This window comes from Gossypium hirsutum, chromosome D13 (genome assembly GCF_007990345.1).
Source record: "Gossypium hirsutum isolate 1008001.06 chromosome D13, Gossypium_hirsutum_v2.1, whole genome shotgun sequence".
Taxonomy (NCBI): domain Eukaryota; kingdom Viridiplantae; phylum Streptophyta; class Magnoliopsida; order Malvales; family Malvaceae; genus Gossypium; species Gossypium hirsutum.
This window is the reverse complement of record NC_053449.1, coordinates 26,240,803-26,258,785: the sequence shown is the minus strand read 5'-3', so window position 1 is coordinate 26,258,785 and position 17,983 is coordinate 26,240,803. Positions and strand designations below refer to the sequence as shown.

Here is a 17,983-nt window from a genome sequence, read left to right as displayed (position 1 = left end):
CTTTTTTTTAATGAATAAATTATATAAATGGTTACTTTTAACTTTCGAAAAAAAATTGTTTTAGACACTTAAAAATTAAATTTTACAAAATTGACATTTATATTACTTAATTTGTTATTTTAGTCACTTCTATTAAAATTGTTTAACTAAAATTGTTTAACGGAAATCTTAGATGCACTTTTTTGTGTGAATAAAAAAATTCTGAATTTCCAACTAATATTATAATTTTCATTTCAACCTTTACAAGCAGTCACTCTTGTTCCGTCTTCCTCAACTTCCCTTCTTCCAAACCTTTCACCCTCTCTTGTTATCACCACTAAGAAGAGAACTATTATGGCAATGGCCATAATTTTCCCTGTTATCGCCACTGCCGTTGATTCATAGAGCCCAAGCTTATCCATAGCTTTGAAAAAAAGATGAAATTTTGCAAAAAAATATTATATTTTTATAAATTTTATGAGCAAAGAAATGACAGTTAAATCAATGAGAACCAGTCTAAAACTGCAGAAACCAACTGGGATTTTGCTTCCTAAGCAAATGAGGGATACTCAAATGGGAAAATTCTATTTTCTTTTCTTCCTATATCAACTGGAATTCAACACCAAAAGAAATTAATACAAAAAAAAAAGAGAGAGAAATGGAAGGAAATAAGGGAAACCCCAGATGAGAAATGGGAATAAATTCTTAAAACCAAAAAGTTATTAAGAATGGAGGTAAATTTGAAGAGGTGGATTTTAAAGGGAGAAGGAAAATATAGATAAAGCTTACAAGAGAATTCAAAGAATGGATCCCAAAAGAAAATGACCATTATGAGGACCTTACAATCTTGAAAGAATCAAAGGAAAAATATAGATTCTTTTAGGTATTTACTTTAATATATATATATAAAGGGATCGAACTGAAGGGAAGTTGAGGGAGATGGAACAAGAATGGGTGCTTGTAAAGGTTGAAGAAGCTAAATTGGTGGCTAAGAAAGCTGATTTGGTGCAACAATATATTACGGAGATAATGGAGGAATCTGGATATGCAAGTGCAATGGTGTTTTTTAGTTATCTATAGAGGCTTCAACTGCAAACTGATGAACAACTTTTACTTTTTGCAGCCCATTAATCCAAATGTCGTAGATGAAGTTGAAAAAGATGGAACTTAAAAAGGTTGTTGAGCTTTAAAAAAAACAGAAGGGACAGCATTTTTCCAATCTTTTTCTATTTGAAAAGAAATGCTGACTTGGAAATTATAATATTAGTTGGAAATGCATAAATAGTTTTATTATTCACAAGAAAAATCTAAGCCTTAACAATTTTAACGGAAGTGATCCAAATGAATAAATTATGTAATATAAGTGTTTATTTTGTAAATTTTATTTTATTGGTGTCTAAAATAAATAATTTTAAAAGTTAGGTGAATATCGATCTACTTTATCTTTTTTAAATATAGGGACTGAAATGAAATATCAGTATAGTACGGGGGCTATTATGACACTTTTACCCATTTTGCCTTTTCTTTACGCTTCTGGTCCTCTACACTCTCGAAACCCTAGCGCCCCCTTATATATCTCTCTCGTTTTAAGTTCATTTTCTCCCTTCCCACAAGCCAAAACCCTAAACAATGGCAGCAGCTGCCGCCGCCGCTGCACGTCCTCTGGTCTCCGTCCAAACCATAGAATCTGACATGGCCACTGACTCCACCCAAACCGTCCCACTCGCCGATGTCATGAAAGCCTCGATCCGACCCGACATTGTCACCTTCGTCCACGACAACATCTCCAAAAACCGCCGCCAACCCTATGCAGTCTCCAAACGCGCCGGTCACCAGACCTCTGCCGAATCCTGGGGCACAGGCCGCGCTGTCTCTCGCATCCCCCGTGTTCCCGGCGGAGGTACTCACCGTGCTGGTCAAGGTGCTTTCGGAAACATGTGTCGTGGAGGCCGCATGTTTGCTCCGACCAAGATTTGGCGCCGCTGGCACCGGAAAATCAACGTTAACCAGAAGCGCTATGCCGTTGCTTCGGCGATCGCTGCCTCTGCCGTAACCTCCCTCGTCATGGCACGTGGCCACCGCATCGAGGCCGTCCCGGAGATGCCTCTGGTCATGTCTAACGCCGTGGAGAGCGTTGAGAAAACCTCTGCCGCAATTAAGGTTTTGAAACAGGTTGGGGCATATCCCGACGTGGAAAAGGCTAAGGACAGCGTTGGAATCCGACCCGGGAAAGGGAAAATGAGAAACCGGAGGTACATTTCCCGTAAAGGTCCATTGATTGTTTATGGAACAGAGGGGGCAAAGCTCGTTAAGGCCTTTCGTAACATTCCTGGAGTCGAGGTTGCCAATGTAGAGAGACTTAATCTATTGAAACTCGCTCCTGGAGGACACCTTGGAAGGTTCATTATATGGACCAAATCGGCTTACGAGAAGCTGGATTCGATTTATGGGTCATTTGAGAAGCCTTCCGAGAAGAAGAAAGGGTACATCTTGCCTCGTTCTAAGATGGTGAATGCGGATCTCGGTAGGATAATTAACTCCGATGAGGTGCAGTCCGTGGTGAAGCCAATTAAAAAGGAGATCAAGAGGGCACCATTGAAGAAGAATCCTCTTAAGAACTTGAATGCTATGCTGAAGTTGAACCCATATGCAAAGACAGCAAGGAGGATGGCTCTTTTGGCTGAGGCACAACGTGTTAAGGCTAAGAAGGAGAAGCTTGACAAGAAGAGGAAGCCCGTGTCTAAGGTATCTATATTCTGCTTTTATTTACATATACTGTTGTTGGGTTTCTGAATGATGGTTATTGCAATTTCCTGTGATTTAGGTTGGAACTCTTCATGTCATTGAATTATATGTTCTACTTGATGTTTAATGCCTTTGGATTTTTTGTTTCTGGAATTTGATTGTCATTATTATTTGAGTAATGGAATCGTTTTAGCTTTGATTTAGCATTCACTGTTATTGAGTTTCTGAATGATGATAACTGACAATTTTCTATGGCTTGGCTGAGCCCTTATAGAACTATCTCACTGGAATTGTATGTTATTCTACTTGATGTTAATGTCTTTGGATGTTTTGTCTCTTTAATTTGATTGCAGTTATCATATGATTAATGGAACAGTTTTGTTTATTATTATTTTATAAATGTATGCTTATTTGCTGTATATACCTTTGTGCTTATGAGATAATTCTTCTTGTTATTTAGATTTCTTAGAAGTGTGTGTATTTTTTATCTTACACGTTTTAGTTGTCAGGATATTACCTCTATTCTCTATAAGGTGATGTTGCTGCTGATTATCCGTGCTTTGGTTACTTATTGCTAGCTACACATATTTATTGACTAGCTTAGAGCCTCATGCCTGTTGAGGCAAAATATGTTTTTCTTTTCAAGCATTTAGAGCATGCCTTCTGGTAATGTTGAGTTATTGAATGCTATGCTAGTTAATTGACTCCTTGCCTTTTCCATTTGTGTTCCTCTTTTGGTGTATAAGGAGGAGGCAACAGCAATCAAGTCAGCAGGCAAAGCATGGTATAAGACTATGATCTCGGACAGTGATTACACTGAGTTTGAGAACTTCTCCAAGTGGTTGGGTGTATCGCAGTGATTTAGCTTTTGGCTTTAGAAATTATGAAGGTCGGCATCAGTTTTGGTTTGGTATTAACATTTTTATTTGTATTTGCTGTTTCAATTTTGTGCAAGAGAAAGGGTGGGAATGGCATGCTCCTGTGCCGTGCTCTTTTGGCCTCCACCCTGCATGACAGTGAGAATAGTTACTATTAAAATGAGTAAAAGAACTGAATATGAGAATAGTTTCTATTAAAATGAGAAAGAATTGAATAGCTTAAAAAGCATGTTCAGTCTTTATGTTATTGAAATGTTTTGCAGTGCCCGTCTCTTTGATTCATCATTGTTTTCTCTTTCATTTTTCTTTATTTTGGTGTTTTGGGGGTAAATGGTGGAGACAGTTATGGTGGGAACGTTTTTTTTTTCTCTATTTAACATAGAGTTGGTTTAACATTATATTGTTGCGTCATCACTTGGAAAAATACTCGATATGATGCAATAATAAAAAAATAATATATAATACGCGGTTAAGAGGAGATGAGTGTAGTTTCACATATAAAAAATAAAGTGGGTTTTTTTTTTGTTATAATAAGAATTGTGAAAAGAAAACAATTCATAAAAAATGACCAAAATTATAAAAATGCCCTTCGGTGAGAAAGCAACAATTCTTTCATTTGGATTGCTCTTTCGATTCCATAGATTATGCCTATTCGCATAAATACCTCGACAATTCCCACTTGTTAATAAATAGAGCCCCATATCTTGAGTCGGAAATGGGATCCCCAATAGTTGGAGATAAGAGATTCGTATGAGAAAACATAAGTAAACAAGCCTCTTCTTGCTCCTCTAAAGATAAAGTCCAGTGCAATTTAAAGGGACCAAATGTTCTGGCCCTTTGCAATTCAAAGGCAACAAAATGGTGAGTATGCATAAAAAAGCGCTGCAACGAACTGCACTTGGATTTCGGATGAAACCTAATATTTTGAAATTTTGGCGTAAGTTTAAATGATTGTATATGAAGAGTTCGTGAGTACGGATTTGCAACACCCTTAATTCGTCCCTGTTACCGGAATAGGGTCACGAGATATTATGACGATTAACATATCCGATAATATTTAAACACAATTCAAAAATTAATTTAAATATTATATATCAATGTCCAATCAATAATCATAGCATTCATACAAAAACAGCCTTAAATCGAGCCTATGGGACCTTAGAAACAATTTGGAAACAAATAAGGACTAACTGAAACAAAACAGAAAACTGTGAAAAAAAACTGAAAATAGAGGTCATACGGCTGTGTGGTCAGACCGTGTGACAAAAGTTAGCTCGTGTGGCCTCAAACAAGGCCGTGTGGCTACTCACTCACCCGTGTCTCTAGACCGTGTAACTCATTGATGCCGTGTGGAAAAACTTGCACTTTAAAATTAAAAAGACACACAACCGTGTGTGGCACACAGTCGTATGCTTCCAAAATGACCCCTAATGCAAGCCAATTCCTCAACCAATTCCTAGACACCAAGCCAACTCATTTCTAATCACTTTGACATGTTTAAAACACATTCAACTAAGCTTAAAACATACAAAAATCATTCAACCTATGTGTCTAGCCAATGTACACTCATTAGTACCACAATTCAAACATTTAAAATCCAATTCACATATATCATTTACTAAATCACAAAACATGTATCCAAGCATCTCAAGAACATGAAACATACAATTATACTTTGGCTATAGCAAACCTAAAAGTACCAATTCGATAGTACCTTAACCTTTTTTTTTATAAGGCATATAACATATTGTCAAAAACACTTATATAGACATATCATTGTCATTACACACCACAATAACACATCTCATACTTCAATTAATACAAAACATATCCATAATGCTTATAACACATATAAACAACATCATATTTACATGCCACTTATAACTAGACCAAAATAAATAATTAGTTACCAAATAAATTGTCAGATAGTGTGATCTCCAAAAGCAATCCAATTGACAGTGCGAATTTGACGATTGACAATGCGAACCATTTAGAGTGGCTTCGAGGGGTGGAGGTAATTATATGTCGATGATCAGTGACGATTTTTCCAAAAACGTTTGGGCATTCTTCTTAAAGTAGAAAAGTGACATGTCCACATTTAAGAATTGAAATACTATGATCGATAAGCAAACAGGAAAACAAATAAAGCACCTTCGCACAAATAATGGTTTGGAATTCTATGCTGATGAGTTTAATAAATTCTGCAAATCAGATTGATCTAGGATCTACAATAGAGTCTACTTCTCAGGTTAAAACAAAAAATCAGAGTAGAGTTACTTCTTCACCACAGTTAGCACCACAATATTCTATTGCCAAGAACAAGCTTAGAAGAGAAATTAAACCTCCAAAAAGGTAGGTCGAGGCTGACCTAGTTGCTTATGCTTTAAATGTGGTTTAAGATATGGATGCAAATCAAGAGCCATCTACTTATTCCGAGAAAGTTAGTTGTGAAGATTTAGGAAAATGGATGTTTGTCATATAAGAAGAGATGAAATCACTCTATAAGAATATAACATGGAACTTAGTGAAGCTCCTAAGGGTAAAAAGGATGTTCATTGTAAATGGGTGTTCAAGAAGAAAGAAGGGACTCTAGGAGTTGAAGAACCCAGATAAAAGTAAGGCTGGTTGCAAAAGGTTACAGTCAGATTCCAAGTGTAGACTTCACAGATGTGTTTTCTCTAATTGTGAAGCATAGTTCGATTCAAGCCTTACTTGGTATTATGGTCATGTATGATTTGGAGCTTGAGCAGTTAAATATAAAAACAACATTCTTACATGGAGAAATTGAGGAAGATATTTACATGCAACAACAAAAGGGTTTTATAGTCTCAGAAAAAGGAGGACTATGTTTGCTTGCTGAAAAAGTCTCTTTATAGCTTGAAACAGTCACCAAGGAAGTGGTATAAGAGGTTTGATTATTTTATGACTACCCATGATTTTAAAAGAAATAGCTTTGGCAGTTGTGTTTATTTTAAGAAAAACAGTGATGGTTCTTTTGTGTATCTACTCCTCTATGTTGATGACATGTTGATAGCAGCCAAAGATAAAGGAGAGATAAGAAATGTTAAAACCCAGCTGAGTAAAGAATTTGAGGTGAAGGATTTGAGAGCAGCAAAGAAGATACTTGGGATGGAGATTCTCAGAGATAGAAAAGAATGTAAATTATACCTAAGTTAGAAATGGTACATTGAGAAAGTTTTTTGCAGGTTCAATATGCAGAATGCCAAGCCTGTTAGCACTCTATTAGCAGTCCACTTCAGACTTTCATCAGCTTTGTCTCCACAATCAGATCATGAGATTGACTATGTGTCACATGTTCTATATTCTAGTGTAGTGGGATCTCTCATGTATGCTATGGTTTGTTCACTTCTAAATTTGTCATATGCAATTAGTGCAGTTAGTAGATACATGACAAATCCTGGAAAAGAACACTGGAAAGTAGTTCAGTGGATTTTCAAATACTTACGAGGTACTACTAATGTTTACTTATAGTTTGAAAGAAATAGAGATGGAGTCATTGGGTATGTTGATCCTGATTTTACTGAAGACCTTGATAAAAGAAGATCTCTCACAGGGTATGTCTTTACTATTGGGGGTTGCGCAATCAGTTGGAAAGTCACTTTGCAAACTACAATTGCTTTGTCTACTACTAAAGTTGAGTACATGGCGATTACTGAGGCTTGTAAAGAAGTTATTTGGTTAAATGGACTCTTTATTGAACTTAGTAAAAACCTTCAGATCAATACGATGTTTGTGATAGTCAAAGTGTCATCTTCCTTACGAAAGATCAAATGTTTCATTAGAGAACAAAGTATATTGATGTTCGATATCATTTTGTGCGTGATATTATTGCTCGTGGAGATATTATTGTGAGCAAAATTAGTACTCATGAAAATCCTGCAGATATGATGACTAAGTCACTTCCTATAACCAAGTTTGAGCATTGCTTGGACTTGGTTGGTGTTCATTGTTGAAGAACACGCTTTAAAGGGCTTCGTGGAATAGGTAGAGAACTTGTTCGTTGAGAGTTCATGTCAAGGTGGAGATTGTTAAAGTTGAGTGACTTGAATCCTTGTTAAAATAAAATACCGTGATAAAATAAATAAAAGTAAAATCCATATAGAACTATACTTATTTTATTTTACATTGATTAGAATAAAGTTTTTCAACCTTACTACACTTCATCTACTTGACATTGATTAGAATAAGGTTTTTCAACCTATAAATAGATGTAGTCTAAACTCCTCTTCTATTATTCGAATTTGGCATTAGTGAATTTTCTTCTCCTTTGCTCGTGATTTTTCCTGAAAGGGTTTTCCACATAAAATTTGGGTGCTTTATTTTTATTTTTCTTATTGTTTTGCGATCGTTCTATATTTTCCATTATCAATGTTAGTTATACATATTTCACCTCTTTTGAGACCCAAATTGGAAAAACTATGTCGTTGGGAGTTTAATGATTTATTTGAGCTTCTGTAGGGAGATCATTAAGGTCAAACATCAAGGAGGACCTCAATTGTTATGGGGGTCACAACACAGGTGTCTGTGTGTCACAACACTAACCCTCCATCACCTTAAAGAAGTGAACTTCAACGAAAACCCAACTAGGAGTAACTTGTCGTTGAAGTTGTGACACTAAGTATGTGGTGTCATGACACTAAGCCTCAAAGTCACAACTACAAGCCCTTGAGGTCACGACTCCAAGCCAATTATTGAAGTGAGGGTAACTAGTGGCTTGTCATTAAGGTTGCGACACCAGCAAGGCTGTGTCGTACACCAAGTGCCCTTAAAACCAAGCTCGTGCCCACTACATTGGATGTCGCGACACCAAAGCTTAGGTGTCACGACACTGAAGTCTGATGGATGAAAAACTGTAAGGGAATTTTTTATCAAACTTAGCTCAAGTCATCACATTTTCTTTAAAGGCATTTTTGTTAATTTTAAGGTTAAGGAATTTGATGTACTTAAGGCGTCTTTATGCCACAACTAAAAGAGGGATCTTTATCATCTTTTTGTGAACATCTTTTATTCCCTCAACCATTTTTAGCTTTCTAGGTTTTTTTCTTGTTTAGCTTAGTTGTTTTTTATGTTGTTTTGTTCCTTATTTTTACTACACTTGTAGTTTTCTTCGAGATACAAGGACATACATTGTTATTTTATGTTTCCTTCAAAGCATTTAATAGATTTACATATTATTAGTTATCAAAAGTGAAAAGTATTAAATTAGGCTGTGGATTTGTCAACATTCTTCCTACCACCATCTTCATCAAGGACCTCTTCAAGAGTCACTAAACATTTCTAAACCCTTGCCTCTTTTATGGTTAATTGATGAACCATTTGATGATGAGTTTTATAGTGGTTGGTTGAATGAAATGTTCCATGACTAATTTTAAGGTTAGAGACTAAATTATAAAAATTGGACTAAATTGAATAGACTTCAAAACCTAAAATTAACTTTTTTAGTATGTAGCATCATTCCACAACAGCGAAATTCATAGCCCAAACAAAGGGTAAATGATATTTTTTTATCGGCATTACATGATAAATGAAAAGTAAACATGTCATGTGTCATTTGTCTTTGTGATAAATGATTTAATTACTCTTTGATAGTAATTGACTTTTTATGAAGGAAGATGTAATGATTACCATGAGATAAAATAGAATCATATTAGAAGAACGAATTTATCCCAAAGAGATTAAATGTATCTTATGAGGGTAACACACTTCTAATAAGGTCATTGGACAAACACTTATTATGTAGCTTTCATAATGATTTAGAATAAGGGAGAGCTCAGTCATGATATTTTATTGAAATGACTTCATGACTAAATGTTATAATTAATAGGCAAAATGCCAAAACTTAATTATAAATTATTTGATCCATAATTATTTATGTCCAGTTCGTCCCTCTACTAGCTCGAGATAATTAGAAATCAGTTGCATGTAGAACCAATGAATAGAAACGATGAAGTAAGAGAAATAGATCGCACGTATCACTATCCACAGTGAATGTGTTTTCTTGCTAAATACAAGAATTGAGTTAGGAATTAATTTAAAGTTCTTTAAATTATTTATGTGTAATTAAGTAATTGAAATTCAAATATAGAATTAAATTAATTAGTCATTATGAATTTATTAAATAAGAAAATTAAATATATTTTTCTCATATATTCTATTACTATAAAATTGCTATGACTTTAATGAAATTAGAATTGGATTGAAAAAATTATTTAATTTTAGAAATTAATTTAATTAATTTAGTTAATTTAATCAAGTAATTTCTCTCTGTATTGAATCTTTTGACATTTCCATGTCTTCATAATGTGCTTCAGTGATTTTATTATGGTTATCAGTATCTCTTTTAATCAGCAAATCATAAACTTCATCTTTGGATGTTAAATTGGAAATATCTTTAATTTGTTAAATCCCTGTTTCAAAACGTGGTAATAAATAACAATACGTAGTGGGTTTATCTATAATTGTATCCGAACACAATGAAAAGAGAGGTAGCAAATATGGCTTACTACAGGGCAACCGGGTCCTTCGTTGGCCAATCTTAAAGAAGCGAGAGATTGTTATGATACCTTAAAAGAAATGAAGCTGTTACGTTTTTTTTGTTTTTTTTTTCTATTTTAGCGATGTTCGTAATTGCAGTTTAGGTGTTCTATAGATTAGATGAAAAGAGGCCATTGCAGATTTGAGCTCCTCCTTGGGATGCTACTTTTAAGCAGCTTAAAACCATGCAAGTGCAAATGGTCCAATACTATTTTATATGATTATTGATCTCCACCGTCAATTAGTGCTATTTTTTTTTTGTTCTATGTGGTGATTCTATTTGACGATAGGTGATTTCTTGTTATTGGTACGTTAGTTATAAAAATATATGAAAAAATATTTAAAATGTATCAACTCGAAATGGTATGATTTGAAAGACTAGTTTGAATCATAGCATGGGGAAAGAACAGTTTAAAAAAGCATCAAAGCATCAACATCAGTACAAAAGCACAAAATATTAAGATAAAGTGAACAGGTTGACCAAATAGCTACATAGCAATAAAAATCTCTATAGTTTGTTATAAATAGAACTAACAGAACACGATGAGAGACCTCTCTCAAAATTTATGATCTAGGCTTCTCTTTCTTCTCTTTGAAGAGTGCCAACAGTGAAACACCCGATACCTTCACAACCTTGAACCTAACACCAGGAATATCACCCACAGCATGACCCTTTCGTCCAAATCCGGCAATCAACACCTCATCCTACATAAGCCAATTATCATCGGAAAAGTATCAGCAACCTAATGCACTTAACATTATTAAACTTGCCAATTCTAATTCTAATTCGAACTCAAAAACTCGACCAGCTCAACCCAAACAAGATACAACTCATTTTGACAATTAGAAGTCAACATCTTAAACTTGAAACAGCTTGAATTCAAAACGAATTGATACAAAGCAAACTAATCTTGAAATGACCTAAAAAAGCGCTTCTCCAGGCAAAAAATTAACCCAAAAACACTATATTCAAAAGCTGAAAATTTTAGCTTCTCCCCAAAAGTGCTTTTTTCCCAAAAACACTTTTGAGAAGCATTGCTAGACTAAGCCTAAAACCCATAAGAGACCCAAGCCTCAAACCCACACCCAAATAGACCAAAATCCTAAACATTCAAATCCAAAATGATCAAACCTGAAATTGAACCAAACCCAAATCAATGTTGTCAAGGGCACAAGGGGCACTCTTTACGGCTAGAATCCTTATATTGCCGTGCGAGAGTCCTTGAAAGAATGAGGCATTTTTGTTGCCTAGTGCTAAAGCAAGTGATGTAGGCACCTAGGTGCAAACCTAGATAACACTGACTCAAAATGACTCAAACATGAAAATGACCCAAAACACAATGACTAAATATTTTTAAAACCTGAATTGGTCCGATTTAAAATAATCTAATCCACAACCAACCCAACTTGTCCAATTGATAGGCCTACTTAACACGCTTAAAAAATTATATCATACAATTTCACTTAAGTTCTACTTACATTCTCTTCAATGTAGTTTAAGCAACCATCATTTGGGACGAATGCCGCAATCTTCTTCCCATTCTTGATCAATTGAACTCTAGCACACTTCCTAATAGCAGAGTTCGGCTGCTTAGCTTCAATACCTCTGGATGTTATAAAGCCATTAGTGCATATACTGAATTAGTGTTCAATGAAAACAAAAGCACCAAAAATGAAAAAAAAGAATAGGGAATTCTTACATCTTCTCAAGGACAATGCCTTTGGCATGGGAAGAACCAGCAAATGGCTTCTTCCATTCATTTCCAAGGTTGGATTTTTTGTATGCCTTATCGGCCCACCGTTGCCTCCTCCTGTGGGTCCTCAACTTGCGTCCAGCTCCCATACCACGTGTCTTCCTGAATGAATTACCCTTAATTAGACCTATTGCTTTTGAGACGAATCTAAGAACTCGATCAACCCAAAATGCCTGAACCAAACAAACCCAACACAATTTGACCCTAAAAGTAAACAACCAAAATCTATCCAACCCGAACCCGAGTGGACCCAAATGCATAATTACCCAACCCAGAAAACTTGAAAGACTTAACTTGGACCTAAAATTAACCCAGACCCAAAAGAGGCCCAAAAATCCTAAAACCCGAATTGACCTGATCCAAAACAACTTGATCGCCCAATTGACAGGTCTACCATCTAACCTTAATCTCATAAATTAGAACTCCTCAAAATATAAAATTCTAAACATCAAACTTTGTAAATCTTATGTAGCTTTTAAAAGTGTTTGATGGAGGACAGAAAGAGTTTGCATCACTTCAGGTGAAAGTCGACATTTTGTAATTTCAAACAAGCATTGTTCAACTGCCATTCATATGTAATACTCCTAAACCCTTGGAAAATCAAATACAAGCAAAATTTTCTAGCTTTCAAGAAGCTCATATCATTATTCATACAGAGAATCATAAACCAAAATCCATATTCCAACTCATTGTTTCAACCTTAAAGCTAAAACGCCTAAACCAGCAATCAAATTTCCAATAAAAAATATCTAAAATCAATAGCAGGTGCAATGCACTCAAAGGTATAAAGTCTCATTTTTCCCAATCTTCTTTTCAAAGTGTAGAATTAATACAAGACTTAGAGACCCAACAACCCACATCCGAAAGCCGATACTTCTCATAAAAAATCATTTAATTAAACAAGCAAGATCAGCTGAAACAGTAAAAAGAAAAAGGGTGGGGAAGCTAAGAAAAGAAACAAGCTACAGATTTATGCTGAAATTGATAGCAAGAAAACATACCCCATATTGGCTGAGAGGTTCCAAATGCGGCGAGGGTTTCCAGAGAGATTGAGGCGAAGACAGAGAAAAATCGGCGGCCGCTGAGTTTGAAGTATAAACCCCGAAGCTGATGCTTAAGGCCCTAACCCTACAAACGATGGGCATATATAGATATATAGTGGACTGTAATTTGGACCCATAATAAATATTTAAAATAGGTGCTTTCAGTTACCTTACTCGGTCGCAAAACGGGTTGGGCTGAAAATATTTTGTATAAATTTTTTTAGGGTAAGGTAAATCAATAGTTACACAACTTTATCTCAATAATAAAATACTCACTCAATTTTCATCTCAATTACTAAATTTTCGAAAAATAACAAATCATTCACTATTAACTATTCTCCTTTACAGAACTAACAGAGCTGTCATTTTCCCTTCTTCTCTCCCCCCTCTCGTTTCCCTCCCCTTACCACGGCTTTCCCATCACTCTCCCTCTTCCGCACGATCCCCTAACTCCGATTCTCTCCCTCTCCTCCATCGTCCCTCTCCCTACTTTGACCCTCTCCCTCTCCCCCACCGTCCCTTTCCTTCTGCTAACCCACCCACCCTTCAAACCCATTGATTTTCGTCTCCCAAAACCATGGGTCATGTTCTTCCCAACCAAAAATCCCAATTAAATGCATAAAAAAGGTCCTATTCTTAATTTTTTTCAGTTAAATACTTCATTCCTCTTCCTGCATCACTACTAGTAAGCTTCTCTCTTTCTCTCATCATCTTCTTCTTTTACTTATCAAAATGGAAGCTTCAACAAATTTGGCAGAAGCAACAATGATAGAAACAAGTTATTTTGAAGTTATTTCTAGGTTTTTCTTCTCATATCCAAAGAAAAAAAAGGGAAGAAAATATCTAAAAATATATAAAATATTGACAAAAATGGATTTGAGCTTACACTTTTAAAGAATTTGAGCTTCTTTAAAACGGGATCCATCATTTTCTGATTGCTTTGAAATCATAGTGATTTGATTGCCCGAACTCTTCATTACCTAATAATAATAAGGGTAAAGTACACCAACAGTCATTGTTGTTTAACCCATCTTACCCAATAATAATCATAGTGATTTGTCTATAATACAAATGACTAAGTAAAAAACCTAACAAATGAATTTTGAAACAACAAGATAGTGAAATTGTGAAATATAAAATAAGGGTTTTGTTTAACCCATCTTACCCAATCCAAATTAAAAAAATTAGAGCAGTTGTGGATCTAGAAACTTGTTAAAGTAGAAAAAATTAAGAACACGACCTTCTTTTTATGTATTTAACTGAGATTTTTTGTTGGGAAGAACTGGACCATGGTTTTGGGAAACAAAACCAAAGGGCTTGAAGGGTGGGTTAGCAGATGGAAAGAGACGGTGGAGGAGAAGGAGAGGGAAGGGAGAGCAGTGGTAGGGGGAGGGAAACAAGAGGGGAGGGGGAGAGAAGGATGGAAAATGATAGTTCCTTTATGTTTGTAATGGAAAATGGCAACTCCGTTACGTCCGTAATGAAAAATTGTTAATGGTGACTGATTTGTTATTTTTCGAAAATTTATTGACTAAATTGAAAGTTGAGTGATTATTTTGTCATTTATATCAAAATTGAGTGGTTATTGGTATACTTTACCCATTATTTTAATAGAATTTTATTACCTTTAAATAGATATTTATTTTTTTTCAAGGAATAAGGTTGTTCATAGATTTGCACATTTTTATATTCTCAAAAGAAATGTTCAAAGATCAAATTTCTAATGATTATTAATTGAAGACTTAAACGTAATTTTTTAAATCATTCAAATAATATATTGCAATTTATTAAATTAAGTGGCAATCTATCATTTTAAATAAAAAGTGAAAATATATGTTCACTCTTTATAGTTTGTCTTTATTTAGGAGTTGATTTTATTGGCTAGTTGTTAACGGTCATTCCTTCTTATTTTTATCAAAAGAAAATTAAATTAACAGAATTAAATTAATTCAGTAAATTGATCGGTAATCATCTCGTTGCCGAAAATCCAAACGGTCAAACAGCTAGAAGTAGTGAGGCCAAACAGTGGTCAAAGTTTCATGATGGTTCAATAGTTAAATTTATAGATCGGGCTTGGAAAGTTTTAAAGAATGGGTTTTTTTTTGGATTTTTGGGAAGTTTCTTGAGAAAAGGAAAAGAGAACTAGAAAGAAGAGGAAGAGGTGACTATGATTCATCGTGGAAGACAGATAGGGGACGGATAGTGTTGCAGACTAAAAACAAAGTCAAAATTAGTCAACAATAGTCACTATTTAAAATTTTGTTAATTTCAGTTCTTTTTTTTTATTTTTGTTGTAAAACACTACGTTTTGAACCTTTAATTAAACGGTACGTTTTGGGGAAGGAGGTTATCAAGGGTAGAGGGACCTATTAATGAAACGGGGAGTTTTGGAGTTGCTATGACAATTGTAAGGAACTATTTCCTCTCCTCTTTTAACCACCTATCTGAAAAAAGAGGTGGTTATGAAAAGAATTGTCTTGTTCGTATACTTTCTCTCTTTTCTTTCTCATGCTCTCCTTTTTGTCTTCCTTCCCTCTTCTATGAATTTTCTCCCTAAGTTTTCTAGATTGTATTAAGGGTATGAGAGCTACAGTGATCCTAATGGCCGGTGACAGAATCACGAGGTTGTAAAAGGACATGAGAGTAATGCAAAAGGACAAGGGGCTGATGCAATAGGATCTGTCTTAGTTGCAAATCAACCTAGCACAAGTTAATGCTCGAATAGACTCTCGTCTTAAGAAGTTTCATGAGGAGATAAAAGGGGACATTACGGTCAAGCTTCAAAGTTTTTTTAAGTATACATAGGGCATGTGTCAGCTATTGCTCATAGCTCTTCTATAGATAAAGGGAAAGGTATACTTGGTGGCACCCCTCTAGGATTTCAACCAAAAGAATCACTGTTGTTATCCTTTATAGTTGAATTTGGCCATGGGGGCCTCCATTCAAAGGCGAGTATGGTGGACTCGATAGGAAAATATTTCAAGTTCGAGTGCCCACGTTTCGATGGTAGAGATTTCAGGGGGTAGTGGTCTAAGCTAGAGCAATTTTTTGAGGTTGAGGGTGTTCATGAGAAAGATAAGGTAAGGATAGTTATGCTTCACTTAGAAGGAAAAGCCTTCGATTGGCATCACTTCTTTTTCCGAAGACAAAGTGGACTGTATAACTGTCTTAGGAAACTTATGCCAGTGGCCTACAAAAACGGTTTGGCTCCACCAACTTCATTGACCCGATGACTAAACTGGTGACCTTGAAACAACAGGGCAATACATTTAAATCCCAAACAATTGTGGAAGGGCATTTGCTGGCCAGGCAAGTGGAAGGTATTGTGTTGAACATTTTTAAGAAGACCATTTTGAGTGGGGGTAGTGGAGGGCATCCTAAACCTCTATTTTCTAGCTCAAAGATAACTATGGCAAACAACCACTCTCCAACTACTAGGGGACCTACCACAGTCTCTAGTAGGTCAAAGGCCCCTACTAAGCCCTTGTCTCAAGCAGAAATGGAAGATAGGAGAAAAAATGGCTTATGTTTTTGGTGTGCTTCAAAGTATACACACCAATGCATAAATGTGTGAAATCTCAGTTTTATCATCTCATAGTGGAACATCAGCACTACCTGCTGGAAGATAGTAAGGCAACACCAGTAGAGGAATTTAGGATTGTTTTGAACACTTAGAAAATTCAGACTAAGAGGATGAAGCTACAACATCAACCCTATCTTTGCATGCCTTGCAAAGTTCTCAGGGCCATAATACCATGAGACTGTCAACCAAGATTGAACAGATGGAAGTAATTATCTTAGTAGATTTTGGGAGTACGCATAACTTTGTGGACTCTAGGCTGGTTAAAAGACTCAACTTACCTGTTGAACAATCATGTCAAATGAAAATCATGATAGCTAATGGAGGGAGCTTGAGCACTAAAGGTGTGTATAGGGCTGTGGAATGGCAAGCACAAGGGCATAAGTTCATGACTGATTTTATGGTCCTGTCAATAAAAAGAGTGTGATCTGGTGTTGGGAACATAATGGCTTCTATCACTAGGGTCCATTGTTTGGAATTTTGAATCCCTTACCATGTAATTCAAATATAAGAGAAAGAAGTGTTTGCTCCAAAGAATTAAGCCTAGTGGCTTGCAACTCCGTTCTGGCTACTAGTTGTCAAAGTGTTTGCATATGGTGGAGCATGGTCCTCATCCAATGGTCACCATTACTGGCTAGCAGACTAAAATACATGTGGCCTTTACACTGATTCAGGAAGATCTACAATAATTACTCTTGGAGTACACTGAAGTATTCCATGTACTAAAAGGCCTACCTCCTGTAAGACTACAAGACCATAAAATACCACTTCAGGATGAGTCTAAGGTAGTTAATGTCAGGGACTACAAGTACCCCTTCATCTAGAAGGTAGAGACCGAGAAGCTTGTAAAAGAGATGTTAGAAGCTGGAATTATCAGAGAAAGTAACAACCAATTCTCCTCATCTATTGTGATGGTGAAAAAGAACGATGGAAGTTGGAGACTATGTGTGGACTATAAGCAACTTAATCAACTCACTACCAAAGATAGGTTTCCTATACCCCTCATAGAAGAGCTATTGATGAGCTTAGTCAGACCCTCTTCTTCTTCAAGCTTGACTTAAGTTCAAGCTATCACAGAATAAGGATGTGGAAAGGTGACATATTCAAAACAACCTTTAAAAATCATGAGCGGCATTATGAATTTATTGTTATGCCCTTCGACTTAACCAGTGCCCCATCAAGTTTTCAAGCCCTTATGAATGTTATCTTTAAGAAACTTTTGAGGAAGTCAGTTCTAATGTTTTTTTATGATATTTCAGTGTATTCCAGTAGCTGGACTGAACACTTGGTTCATCTGCGAGAGGTGTTGCAGCTGTTGAAGGATAACCATCTATTTGTAAAATAAAGCAAGTGCACTTTTGGTACTCACCAAATTGAGTACCTAGGCCACATTATAGCTGGAGGGATAGTAACCATGGATATTGCTAAGGTAGAGGGAGTTTCAAGCTA

General features: G+C 35.7%; 2 protein-coding genes across 2 annotated transcripts; one reads left to right on the top strand and one right to left on the bottom strand.

Annotated features, from left to right (window-relative positions):
- The first annotated feature begins 1,520 nt into the window (after nt 1–1,520).
- On the top strand, nt 1,521–3,855 carry LOC107918079 (60S ribosomal protein L4). The gene is made up of 2 exons (XM_016847583.2): nt 1,521–2,724; nt 3,471–3,855. The coding sequence occupies exons 1-2, from the start codon at nt 1,609–1,611 to the stop codon at nt 3,582–3,584; spliced, it is 1,230 nt and encodes a 409-aa protein (XP_016703072.1). The 5' UTR covers nt 1,521–1,608; the 3' UTR covers nt 3,585–3,855.
- A 6,738-nt stretch (nt 3,856–10,593) lies between these two features.
- Nucleotides 10,594–13,073, bottom strand: LOC107916681 (40S ribosomal protein S23). The gene is made up of 4 exons (XM_016846015.2): nt 12,913–13,073; nt 11,858–12,013; nt 11,637–11,763; nt 10,594–10,862 (listed from the first exon to the last, which is right to left on the bottom strand). The coding sequence occupies exons 1-4, from the start codon at nt 12,915–12,917 to the stop codon at nt 10,722–10,724; spliced, it is 429 nt and encodes a 142-aa protein (XP_016701504.1). The 5' UTR covers nt 12,918–13,073; the 3' UTR covers nt 10,594–10,721.
- Nucleotides 13,074–17,983: the final 4,910 nt, after the last annotated feature.

What these genes read in the sequence shown, in the direction of transcription:
- LOC107918079 (XM_016847583.2), top strand. Translation starts at nt 1,609, where the DNA reads ATGGCAGCAGCTGCCGCCGCCGCTGCACGTCCTCTGGTCTCCGTCCAA. An exon ending in AGAGGAAGCCCGTGTCTAAG is followed by an intron (nt 2,725 to 3,470) that starts GTATCTATATTC and finishes TTGGTGTATAAG; the next exon opens with GAGGAGGCAACAGCAATCAA.
- LOC107916681 (XM_016846015.2), bottom strand. An exon ending in GGCATTGTCCTTGAGAAGAT is followed by an intron (nt 11,764 to 11,857) that starts GTAAGAATTCCC and finishes TATAACATCCAG; the next exon opens with AGGTATTGAAGCTAAGCAGC. An exon ending in TAAACTACATTGAAGAGAAT is followed by an intron (nt 10,863 to 11,636) that starts GTAAGTAGAACT and finishes TGGCTTATGTAG; the next exon opens with GATGAGGTGTTGATTGCCGG.